Below are 12,527 nucleotides of genomic sequence, written 5' to 3' on the forward strand. Positions count from 1 at the left end.
CTACTTCAAGTCCTAAAAGATGATGTTGTAAAAGTGCTGCACTCAATACGCCAGCAAATTTAGAAAACTAACTCAGCAGTGGCCACAGGACTTGAAAAGGTCACTTTTCATTTCAATCCCAAAGAAAGGCAATGCCAAAGAATGTTCAAACTACTGCACAATTGCACTCATCTCACACACTAGCAAAGTGATGCTCAAAATTTTCCAAGCTAGGCTTCAACAGTACATGAGCCAAGAACTTCCAGATGTTCAAGCTGGATTTAGAAAAGGCAGAGGAAACTGAGATCAAATTGCTAACACCTGTTCAATCATAGAAAAAGGAAGAGAGATTAAAAAAAAATTTACTTTTCCTTTATTGATTACTCCGAAGGCTTTGACTGTGTGGATCACAACAAACTGGATACTCTTAAAGGGATGAGAATACCAGACTCCCTTACCTGCCTCCTGAGAAATCTGTATGCAACTCAAGAAGCAACAGTTAGAACTGGACATGGAACAAAGGACTGGTTCCAAATTAGAAAAGGAGTACATCAAGGCTGTATATTGTCACCCTGCTTATTTAACTTATATGCAGAGTACATCATGTGAAATGCCAGGCTGAATGAAGCACAAGCTGGAATCAAGATTGCCTGGAGAAATATCAAGAACCTCAGATATGCAGATGACACCACCCTTATGGCAGAAAGCAAACGAGATCTAAAGAGCCTCTTGATGAAAGTGAAAGAAGAGAGTGAAAAAGCTGGCTTAAAACTCAACATTCAAAAAATTAAGATCATGGTATCTGGTCCCATCACTTCATGGCAAATAGATGGGGAAACAATGGAAACCATGACAGACTTTATTTTCCTGGGCTCCAAAATCACTGCAGATGGTGACTGTAGCCATAAATTAAAGGATGCCTCCTCCTTGGAAGAAAAGCTATGATCAACCTAGACAGGATATTATAAAGCAGAAACATTACTTTGCTGACAAAAGTCCACCTAGTCAAAGCTCTGTTTTTTCCAGTAGTCATGTATGAATGTGAGAATTGGACCATATAGAAAACTGAGTGTTGAAGAATTGATGCTTTTGAACTGTGGTGTTGGAGAAGACTCTTGAGCATCCTTTGGACTGCAAGGAGATCCATCCAGTCAATCCTAAAGGAAATCAGTCCTGGGTGTTCTTTGGAAGGACAGATGCTGAAGCTGAAACTCCAATACTTTGGCCACCTGATGAGAAGAACTGACTCACTGGAAAAGACCCTGATGCTGAGGAAAATTGAAGGCAGGAGGAGAAGGGGATGACAGAGGATGAGATGGTTGGATGGCATCACTAACTTGATGGACATGAGTTTGAGCAAGCTCTGGGAGTTGGTAATGGACATGGAAGCCTGGCATGCTACAGTCCATGGGGTCACAAAGTGTCGGGCATGACTGAGTGACTGAATTGAACTGAACACGTTACGTTCTATTAGCATTACTTTCAGGAAACAGCCCAAGTGGTACTCAGATGGATATTTATAGCCTTAAATAAATTTATAGATAGTGCGGCCACTATGGAAACAGTACAGAAGTTCCTCAAGAAACCAGAAATATAACTACCATAAGATCCAGGCAATTCACTTCTGGATATTTCTTGGAAGAAAATGAAAATCCTAACTTGAAAAGATATGCAACCCCATTTTCACATAGCCAAGATATGGAAACCACCTAGGTGTCTACCAACTGATGAATGGATAAAGCAAATATCACATATCTATATACGTGTGTGTATATATATATAACACACACATGCATATATATATAATGTAATGTTTTCAGTCATAAAAAGAAGGAAATCTTGCCATTTGCAACAACAAGGATAGATCTTGAAAGAATTATGCTAAATGAAATAAGTCTGACAGAGAAACAATGATACAGAGAACCTACTAGCTGTTGCCATTACTGGAGGGTGGAGAGAAGATGAAATGGGTAAAGGTGGTCCAAAGGTATAAACTAGCAGTTATAAAATAAATAAGTCCTGGGAATATAATGTACAGCATGGCAACATGGTTGATAATACTGTATGTGTATATCTGAAAGATTCTAAGAGAGTAGAACTTAAAAGTTCTCACAACATGGGAAAAAATGTAATTATATGTGGTGATGGGTATAAGCTAGAATTAATGTGGTGATTGTTTCACAATATATAAAAATTGAATTATGTTGTACACCTGAAACTAATATATAAAAATAAAATCCATTAAAGACAATAGAAAGCATAGAGACCATAAGAATAAGAAATTAGGGAAGAGAACAGGCTAATTTGAAAAAGAAGTAAAACAATATCTGGAAATAAAAATACAGTTATTTGAAACTAAAATCATAATGGTAAAAAATTAGAAATATTTAAAACATGCAAAAAAATTCAAGAAACTAGAGAAAGAGCATCATATTCAACCTCTCAAAATAAAATGCAGGAAATAATGAAGAAAAATGCAGCAATGATTAATTAAAAGATAATGAAGTCAACTAACAAAAGCCTATTATTTGAAAAGATTGATACAACTGACAGTTTTATAGTTATCATCAATTAAAAAGGAAAGAAACAGAAGTTATATTAATTAAATAATACTGTACAAAACATAGATGCAAAAAGAACTTAAATATTCTAAGAGAATAGTATAAATATCATTACCAAATGGAGGACAAGGATAGGTTTCTACATAGATAGATATGTCATCTAGCAAACTTAGAAGAAATAATAGAGAAAATTAATATTATGCAACTCTCAATTAATTTATGGATAAATATGCTAATCTTCCCCCTTCATGGATCACAGCTTTGTCATGGCAAAGGAGCTTGCATAACTCAATGAAGCTATGAGCCATGTTGTGCAGGGCTACCCAAGACAGATGGGTCATAATAGACAGTTCTAACAAAACATGATCCACTGGAGGAGGGAATGGCAAACCACTCCAGTATTACTGCCATGAAAATCCCATGAACAGTATGAAAAAGCAAAAAGATATGACACCAGAAGATGAGCCCTCCCAGGTCGGAAGGTGTCCAAAATGCTACTGGGGAAGAGCAGAGGGCAATTACGAATAGCTCAATATTGCATAGGAACCTGGACTGTTAGGTCCATGAATCAAGGCAAATTGGACATGGTCAAGAAGGAGATGGCAAGAATGACCGTCGACATCTTAGGAATCAGTGAACAAGAATGCATGGAAATGGCAAATTTAATTCAGATGACCATTATATCTACCACTGTGGGCAAGAATCCCTTAGAAGAAATGGAGTAGCCCTCATAGTCAAATGCAGTACTTGGGTGCAACCTCCAAAACAACAGAATGATCTTGGTTTGTTTCCAAGGCAAACCACTCAACATAACCATAATCCAAGTCTATGCCCCAACCAGTGGTGCTAAAGAAGCTGAAGTTGACTGGTTCTATGAAGACTTACAAGACCTTCTAGAATTAACAAAAAAACAATATGTCCTTTTCATCATAGGGGATTGGAAAACAAAAGTAGTAAGTCAGGAGATAACTGGAGTAACAGGCAAGTCTGGCCTTGGAGTACAAAATGAAGGAGGGCAAAAGTTAATAGAGTGTTGCCAAGAGAACACACTGGTGATATCAAACACCCTTTTCCAACAACACAAGAGACAACTCTACACATGGACATCACCAGATGGTAAATACTGAAATCAAAATTATTATATTCTCCACATCCTAAGATGGAGAAGCTCTACAGTCAGCACAAACAAGACCTAGAGCTGACTGTAGGACTTCCCTGGTGGCTTAGATGGTAAAGCGTTTGTCTACAATAAGCGAGATCCAGGTTCGATCCCTGGGTCAGGAAGATACCCTGGAGAAGGAGATGGCAACCCACTCCAGTACTATTGCCTGGAAAATCCTGTGGACGGAGGAGCCTGATAGACTACAGTCCATGGGGTCGCAAAGAGTCGGACACAACTGAGCGACTTCACTCACTCAGAGCTGACTGTGGCTCAGATCATGAGCTCCTTATTGCAAAATTCAGGCTTAAGTTGAAAACAACAGGGAAAATCACTAGGCAATTCAGGTATGATGTAAATCAAAGCCCTGACGATTATACAGTGGAGGTGATGAATAGATTCAAGGTATTAGATGTGGTAGTCAGAGTGCCTGAAGAACTATGACAGAGGTTCGTAACACTGTACAGGAGGTAGTGACCAAAATCATCCCAATGAAAAAGAAATGCAAGAACCAAAGTAGTTGTCTGAGGAGGCTTTACAAATCGCTGAGGAAAGAAGAGAAATGAAAAGCAAGGGAGAAAAGGAAAGATATACCCATTTGAATGCAGAGTTCCAAAGAATAGCAAGGAGAGAGGCGGCCTTTTGAAATGAACAATGCAAATAAATAAAGGAAAACAATAGAATGGGAATGACTAGAGACCTGTTCAAGAAAATTGAAGGTATTAAGGGAATATTTCACGCAAGGATGGGCATGATAAAGGACAGAAATGAAGGCAGAAGAGATTACGAAGAGCTGGCAAGAATACACAAAACTATACAAAAACGATCTTCGTGACCCAGGTAACTATGATGGTGTGATCACTCACCTAGAGCCAGACATCCTGCAATGTGAAGTCAAGTGGGCCTTAGGAAGCATCACTACGAACAAAGCTAGTGGAGGTGATGGAATTCCAGCTGAGCCATTTCAAATCCTAAAAGATGATGCTGTGAAAGTGCTGCACTCAATATGTCAGCAAATGTGGAAAACTCAGCAGTAGCCACAAGGACTGGAAAAGGTCAGTTTTCATTTCAACCCCAAAGAAGGGCAGTGTCAAAGAATGTTCAAACTACTGTACAATTGTGCTCTTTTCACATGCTAGCAAGGTAATGCTCAAAGTCCTTCAAGCTAGGCTTTAACAGTATGTGAACAGAGAACTTCCAGACATTCAAGCTGGGTTTAGAAAAGGCAGAGGAGCCAGAGATCAAATTGCCAACATCTGTTGGATCATAGAAAAAGCAAGGGAACTTCAGAAAAACGTCTGCTTCTGTTTCATTGACTATGCTAAAGCCTTTGACTGTGTGGATCACAACAAACTGTGGAAAATTCTTAAAGAGATGGGAATAACAGATCATCTTCCCTGACTGCTGAAAAACCTGTATGCAGTTCAAGAAGCAACAGTTAGAACCAGACATGGGGCAACAGACTTCTTCAAAACTGAGAAAGGAGTATGACAACACTGTATATTGTCACCCTGTTTATTTAACGTAAATGCAGAGAACATCATGCAAAATGCCAGGATGGATGTATCACAACCTGGAATAAAGATTACCGGGAGAAATATCACAACCTCAGACATGCAGATACCACTCTAATGGCATAAAGTGAAGAGGAACCAAGAACCTCTTGATGAGAGTGAAAGAGGAGAGTGAAAAGGCTGGCTTAAAAATCAACAGTCAGAAATCTAATATCATGGCATCCAGTCCCATCACCTCATGGCAAATAGAAGGGAAAAAAGTAGAAGCAGTGACAGATTTTATTTTCTTGGGCTCCAAAATCACTGCAGATGGTGAGTGCAGCATGAAATTAAAAGACGCTTGCTCCTTGGAAGGTAAGCTATGACACACCTAGTATTCAGTCGCTTCAGTCATGTCTGACTCTGCGACTCTATGAACCGTAGCCCTCCAGGCTACTTTGTCCATGGGATTCTCCAGGAAAGAAAGCTGGAGTGAGTTGCCATGCCCTCCTCCAGGGAATCTTCCTGACTCAGGATCGAACCCATGTCTCTTGTCCCCTGCATTGGCAGGTAGATTCTTTACCACTGAGCCACCAGGAAAGCCCCAGTGGAAGCCCAGACAAACCTAGACAGCATATTAAAAAGCAGAGATATTACTTTATTGACAAAGGTCCATATAGTCAAAGCTATGGTTTTTCCAGTAGTCACATATGTGTCTATGAAATTTGGACCATAAAGAAGGCTGAGCAACAAAGGACTGATGCATTTGAATTGTGGTGCTGGAGAAGACTCTTGAGAGTCCATTGGACTGCAAGGAGATCAAATCAGTGAATCCTAAAGGAAATCAACCCTGAATATTCATTGGAAGGACTGATGCTGAAGCTGAAACTCCAATACTTTGGCCACCTGATGCAAAGAGCCACAGCATTGGAAGAGACCCTGATGCTGGAAAAGATTGAAGGCAAAAGAAGAGGGAGGCAGAGGATGAGATGATTAGATAGCATCACTGACTCAATGGACATGAATTTGAGCAAACTCTGGGAGATAGTGAAGGATAGGGAAGCTTGGTGTGCTGCAGTCCACGGGATTGCAAAGAGTCAGGCAGGACTTATCAAATGAACAAAATGCTACTCTTCAAAGACTGCAAACATCAATACAAACAGAGACATACATTCGGTTCCTAGTAATGAAAGTTCACAGTACCACCCATGCAGCGGTCTTTCCATAGGAAAAAAAAAATAGAGATAAAAACTTAAACCTTAATCTGATCCAACTTCAACTGATTTAGAGAAATACAGGGGGAGAAGGACATCAATGTTGGAATCAGCAAAATCCAAGCCATAGGAAACTGGACTGAACATATGATGAGTTTCCCGCCCCCCTCCGCAACAACAACCAAATAAATGACAAAGAAAAAGAAGTAATGTATCTATGGGGGGAGGGGAGGATAAGATCTGTAAGTTAAAAGCATAAAAATATAAAGCATAAAAGAAAGCATAATGACATAAAAAGCATTGACATTGCATAGACTTCATTTGACCCTAATTCAAGGGCAAAACACTTAAAAAATATCAGGTAAATGTGAAAAATAATTGGACATTTGTTGATATTATAGTTTTTAAGGTAGGATATGTGTAATTGGTTTGTGCTTCATAAAGAATATCTATCTTTTGGAAACAGGTTTTGACATATTTAAAGATGCAATGATATTATAATATCTAGGATTTGTTTCTCATTATTTCAATGGCAGAGATTGTGGTACGTATGGGTATAAATGGGAATGAGATTGAGTATGTATCGATGATTGTTGATTCTGACATCGGGTGTATTAATTTTACTACACTAGTTTCTTTACCATTGTGTATGTTTGAGAATTTCTCCAATAAAAAGAACATACATGTTGCCATTAAATTTGAAACCCCAGTGAAAACAGACCAGTATTTAGAAAAAATATTGCTTATCCAAGTGGTCCAAACAGAAATAGAAAGCTCTAGTTGAGAAATACAAACTGAAACTCTCCTCAACACTTTCAAATGTTTCAGGACAAGGGAGGTCTATCAAATTATATAATAAGCAAAAAATTAACCACCATCTTATGTAAACACATCAAAAGCATTAAAAAAAGGGGGGGGATCTTTTAACTTATTTTCCCTGGCTAGCTCCCCTTGATAAGAAAACCAGCTGAGGACACCCTGAAAACAGAATATTTGAGCCAAACTCACCCCCACTCAGGAAGTGATCCTAAATAAATGCATAGAAGTTTCAATACAGCAGCGAATTAAATGGAAAAAAAAAATGAAGCTGAATCCAATAAATGTAATGATGATATAACATTAGGAAAAAACTGCCTAAAACATTACATTAACAGATAAAATTTTAAAATTAATTTGACCATGTACTGAAATGCAGAAAAAGCTTTTGAAAAGAATTAAACATGAATTCATAATAATACTATGTAGCAAACTAACATTAGAAGGGAATTTGCATTTCCTAAAATCTACAGTAAAGGAAATGTTAAATGCGAAATGTCAGCATTACTGTTAAGGTAAGGAACAAGACACAGCAAGCAGCACGCTACCAACTCTACTGTTTAAAACTGGACTGGAATGCATAACCAAAGAATAAGAATACAAAAATAAATAAATGCTAGAACTATTAAAGAGAAACAGAAATTATTCATTGTAAATCTGATGATCAGTTTACAGAAATAGAAAGGAAAAGGCCATGGATAATTCAAATGAATAAGTGACTTCAAAAACCTGGTGTACAGACAATTGTAGCAAAACCAAGAGCCTTGCGTACAAAGCAGCAATTATTAGAATAGATATATAATATATTCGTCATAAATGAGTTAAAATTGCAATCAATTTCACTATCCTGTGCAATGTTAGTTAGGTAAGATAAAAAGATCTGGGTTCCTAAAATTATGCAGATCTGACTCTTCCCTGTAGAAAGTAGAATTTTTCTAACAGAAAAACTCACGAGAGTGTATTTACAAGCGACGAGATCCATCATTGCTATGCATTTTCTCTTAACAGCCCAGAACCCATTCTAGTCCCCCTACCTCATGCGCGCGGCAGCATCTTCATCTCACATCAGCTTGGCACTTGTACCCACTGTCTGCAAGAGTTTGAGAAACTTTCCGGAGCTTACACGGAGGTGGCATTTCCCAAGGAGCCTTTAATCAATCCATCAGGAGCCAAAATGAGGCCCTAACTTCGCAGAGAGGGCTTTGGGTACCACCCATAATGGAAGGCAATGGCACCCCACTCCAGTACTCTTGCCTGGAAAATCCCATGGACGGAGGAGCCCGGTAGGCTGCAGTCCATGGGGTCGCTAAGAGTCAGACATGACTGAGCGACTTCCCTTTCACTTTTCACTTTCATGCATTGGAGAAGGAAATGGCAACCCACTCCAGTGTTCTTGCCTGGAGAATCCCGGAGATGGAGGAGCCTGGTGGGCTGCCGTCTATGCGGTCGCACAGAGTCGGACACGACTGAAGTGACTTAGCAACAGCAGCAGCATAACGGAAGAGAGCAGGCACTGCAAACTCAAGCCCCATCTCTGCTGTCTAGCCTGGGAGGCAGGGCGGTGGGCGTGGAGAGCACAGGGTGCGTGGGTAGAGGTCCCCGGATGTGTGGCACTCTGACTTCCGTCTCCAGAGGTTAGGTGGTGAGACTGTGTGGTTGAAGAAGCATGGCGTCCAGTCGGCCGAGAGAGGCATCCGAGTTTTACCAGGGGTAAGGTAAGGTTTGAGGGACTCTCTAACTCAAAAGGCAGTATGCACTATAGTTCTGCCCCATCTTGGGTCCTGGAAGATTCTGGTTAGGGATTGTCCGACATATTGCCGACATATTCTAGGAACTTAGGAAAATAGTAACATTGGACCAGGGTGTTGGCGTCAAGCCAGCAGCGGAACGCAGGGCCTCTCAGGATCAACGAAGAACCCTTTGTGAGTTCGGCGGAACGTCCCCTTTCCCATAATAGAGGCGTCCCCTGGGCTCCCTGTCGCGGCAGTTGGCCCCGTCAGACCCCACGCATGGGTGACTGGACTGGGCACACCTAATGGCCCGTCTGGCCCCTCCAGGAGGTTGAGCTACTTGACCAGGGGGATGTCTGTCTCAAGCCAATAGAGGATGGAATACCAGGCCTGGCCAGAGTCAATAAATGCCCCTGTTTGCATTCTAGGGGAAATGGCCTCCCCAGAGCCGAGCCTACAGAGCCCCGCTCATGTGGTCAGCTCTGGGGGTTCCTGGCAGGGCCATAAGGTCCACATGTCCCCTCGCCTCACCTTCCTATGGGGAGGGGAGTGTGTGGGCGGGAGTTAGTGGGGATATGCGGGGGGGGCAGTAGGGATGGGGGTGTTGGGGGAGGGGACAAGGGGGGTTGGTGAAGGGGGTGTTTCAAGAGGGGCAGGGGTGTGAAGAGGCGGGGGCGGGATGTTTGGGGAGTGGGCGGGGGTGAAGAAGTGGGGAGCAGAGGGAGAAGGAAGGGAGATGTATAAGAGCCTTGGTCTAATGCTAGATAATTCAGGTTAGCAGAGGAAGGAGTCCTTGGGGTGGCTTTAAGTTCAGAACCTTGAGCAAGGACTGTAGGAACTCCTCCTTTAAGACAAAGAGGGGCCCCACAGAGCGCCACCCTGTTATAAGCCCTGGTGTCAAGCTAAGCAAGGCTGTCAAGCTAAGACATGTCTCACTTTATCCTCAGTGGTCACAGAGAGAAGAGGGTCCTATTACAAGGAATTAATCCAGCCAGGCCCTTCTAGAAGTCATAGTGAGGACTGAAGGGTAGTGCACCAAGTCAGGCCCTTCCTCTGTGACCAGCCCTGGGAAGCCCTTCAGAGATCTGTCATACTGAGTCTGCCCCCCACCCCCACTGCATATTCCAAGATACCAGGAGATGAGGGCCTTGGTTTGATTATTATAGGCCTCAGATCTGAAGAAGGAAAGACACCAGTTAGTCAAGGGGAGGAATTACTATCAGGAACCTGAGGGTTGAGGGGACAGCTCATCACAGAACAGAGGGTGTTTCACAGAGCCCTACATGTGATGTCATCCCTGGCAAAGGTTCCTGGTGAAGGTATGTTAAAGTGAGACCTCCCTAAACTCCTCCTAGGACTTTCAGAGATGTGAAGGCCTTGCTCCAAAGGGGTAGGTCTAAGGTCAGCTAAGGGAGAAGTCTTAGGTCCTGCAAGAAACCAAGGTAAGGCCTCTGAGTGAAGGGTGAGAATCCTGATTCTCCTAGGGTGGAGACGGTCCCAGAGAGCTCTGTCACTGCTGCCATCCGAGTGATGTCCCCTTTCAGTTCCTCCTCCATGATGTCAGGGATGTGAGGGCTTTGGAGTGATGAGTCAGCATGAGAGCAGTTAAGCACAGGACCTCGGGTCCTGCCAGAAGTCAAGGTAACGGCCCTGAGTGTGAACTGACAGAAACACCTGCTACTCCAGAACAGGGGAGGCTCCAGAGGGCCCAGACTGGCCAGACTCTATATCTGCTCCAGTAGGACCCAGATAGGGCTGGAGAGCTGCAGCCGAAAGTTTACTTCTAGGTTCTTCTGGAAGAACTCTAGTTACTTCTACAGAGTCTTCAGGGGAAAGGCTGATGAGGGAAGAGGAGCCTTATGGGTTTCTAGAGCAGTGCCTGCAAGGAAACCTGCAGAGGAGGCTGTCATCCCCACTGAAGACTCACAGCATTTCGTCCTCTTTCCTCCAGGTGATAGAGTCATTTACCTTCTTTATCACGTACTGTCAGTCATCATGCCTCGGGGTCAGAAGAGTAAGCTTCGCGCCCGTGAAAAACGCCGCCAGGCTCGACAAGAGTCCAGTGATCGGGTGGAAGCTCAGCCCACTGAACCAAAGGAAGAAGAATTCCCTTCTTCCCCATCTCCTTCTTTTGAAGATGTTCCCCAGAGCTCAGCTGCCACTGGAACATCCAGCAGTCTTCAAGTGCCTGGCAAAATCTGCTCCACCACTGTTGCTGCCTCTGTTTCAGATGCAAAATTTAGTGAAGGTGCCACTGATCAAGGAGAGGAAAAGCCAAAAGTCTCTCAGAGTCAAGATACCACTAAGCGCTGTCCCAAAGATCCTGTAGACAAGAAGGTTGCTTTGTTGGTGAATTACCTTCTGATCAAGTATCAAATGAAAGAGCCTGTGACCAAGAGAGATATGCTGAGAAATGTAATCCACAAGTACAAGAATCACTTCAGTGAGATCCTCAGGAAAGCCTCTGAGCATCTGGAGCTGCTGTTTGGCCTCGACGTGAAAGAAACGGATCCCAACAAGGGTACTTATGTCCTTGTCAATAAAATGGAACTGGGTTCTGACGAAAAGCTGGGTGATGACAGAGAGATTCCCAAGACTGGTCTGCTGATGATTGTCCTGGGTGTGATCCTCACGAAGGGCAACTGCGCCACTGAGGAGCAAGTGTGGGAAGTGCTGAATATGATGGAGTTATATGAGGAGAAGAAGGACGCCATCTATGGGGATGTGAAGCAGCTCATCACCAAAGATTTAGTGCAGGAAAAGTATCTGGAGTACCGCCAGGTGGCCAATAGTGATCCTCCACGCTATGAGTTTCTGTGGGGCCCGAGAGCCTACACTGAAACCACCAAGATGAAAGTGCTGGAGTTTGTAGCTAAGATCCATGATACGGTCCCCGCTGCCTTTCCATCCTTGTATAAGGAGGCTTTGAGAGATGAGGAAGAGAGAGCCCAAGCTAGAGCTTCAGCCAGGGCTCATACTGCTGCTTTGGCCAGTGCCCGCTCCTGGGCCACAGCCCGCGGCTTTTCCTGCACCAAATGAAGGCTGAGGAAAATTTGAAGAGAACAGCTAATGTTCTCACTAGTGGAAGGTTGGGGCAGGGCTGGAGAAAACAGAGTATATAACATGTTTGTGTTCCTGTTCTATGTAGATTAATTTGCATGAATATTGCTCCTTTTAGTAGAAAGTTTAACTAGCTTCAGAATCTGCGTTTATGAATAATATAAATCAGACATGTATTGATGTTTATGAGGTTTAAAAGTAAGAGTTTTACTATTTTATAGAACAAATTGGGAAACTTTAAGTCCTATTTACTTATTGACAACAAGATAACATGTGACTGGATTAGGCATTTCCAAGGAAATGTGAAAAGAAATCAGCAGTAAAATGGCTCAGACCAAAAAATAGGAAAAAAAGTAAAAGGTGATAAAGTTTTACGTGCCTTATCACATTTAGTCTGTTCTGTAAAATTAAGAGATATATACTTGAATGTGTTTACTTTAATTACATCATAATAAATAAGATATCTTTCACACTGTCTCATCTGTTTCTCAAACATTCCATGAGCTTGCTCTTTG

At 42.3% G+C, this 12,527-nt stretch overlaps 1 protein-coding gene across 1 annotated transcript; it reads left to right on the forward strand.

The window, feature by feature from the left end:
• The first annotated feature begins 10,922 nt into the window (after positions 1-10,922).
• LOC101111610 (melanoma-associated antigen B10) lies at positions 10,923-12,009 on the forward strand. Its single transcript, XM_015104753.3, has one exon. It carries the CDS (start codon positions 10,948-10,950, stop codon positions 11,989-11,991), a length of 1,044 nt encoding a protein of 347 aa, XP_014960239.1. The 5' UTR covers positions 10,923-10,947; the 3' UTR covers positions 11,992-12,009.
• The last annotated feature ends 518 nt before the right edge of the window (positions 12,010-12,527 follow it).

Source organism: Ovis aries, chromosome X (assembly GCF_016772045.2).
Source record: "Ovis aries strain OAR_USU_Benz2616 breed Rambouillet chromosome X, ARS-UI_Ramb_v3.0, whole genome shotgun sequence".
Classification (NCBI taxonomy): Eukaryota; Metazoa; Chordata; class Mammalia; order Artiodactyla; family Bovidae; genus Ovis; species Ovis aries.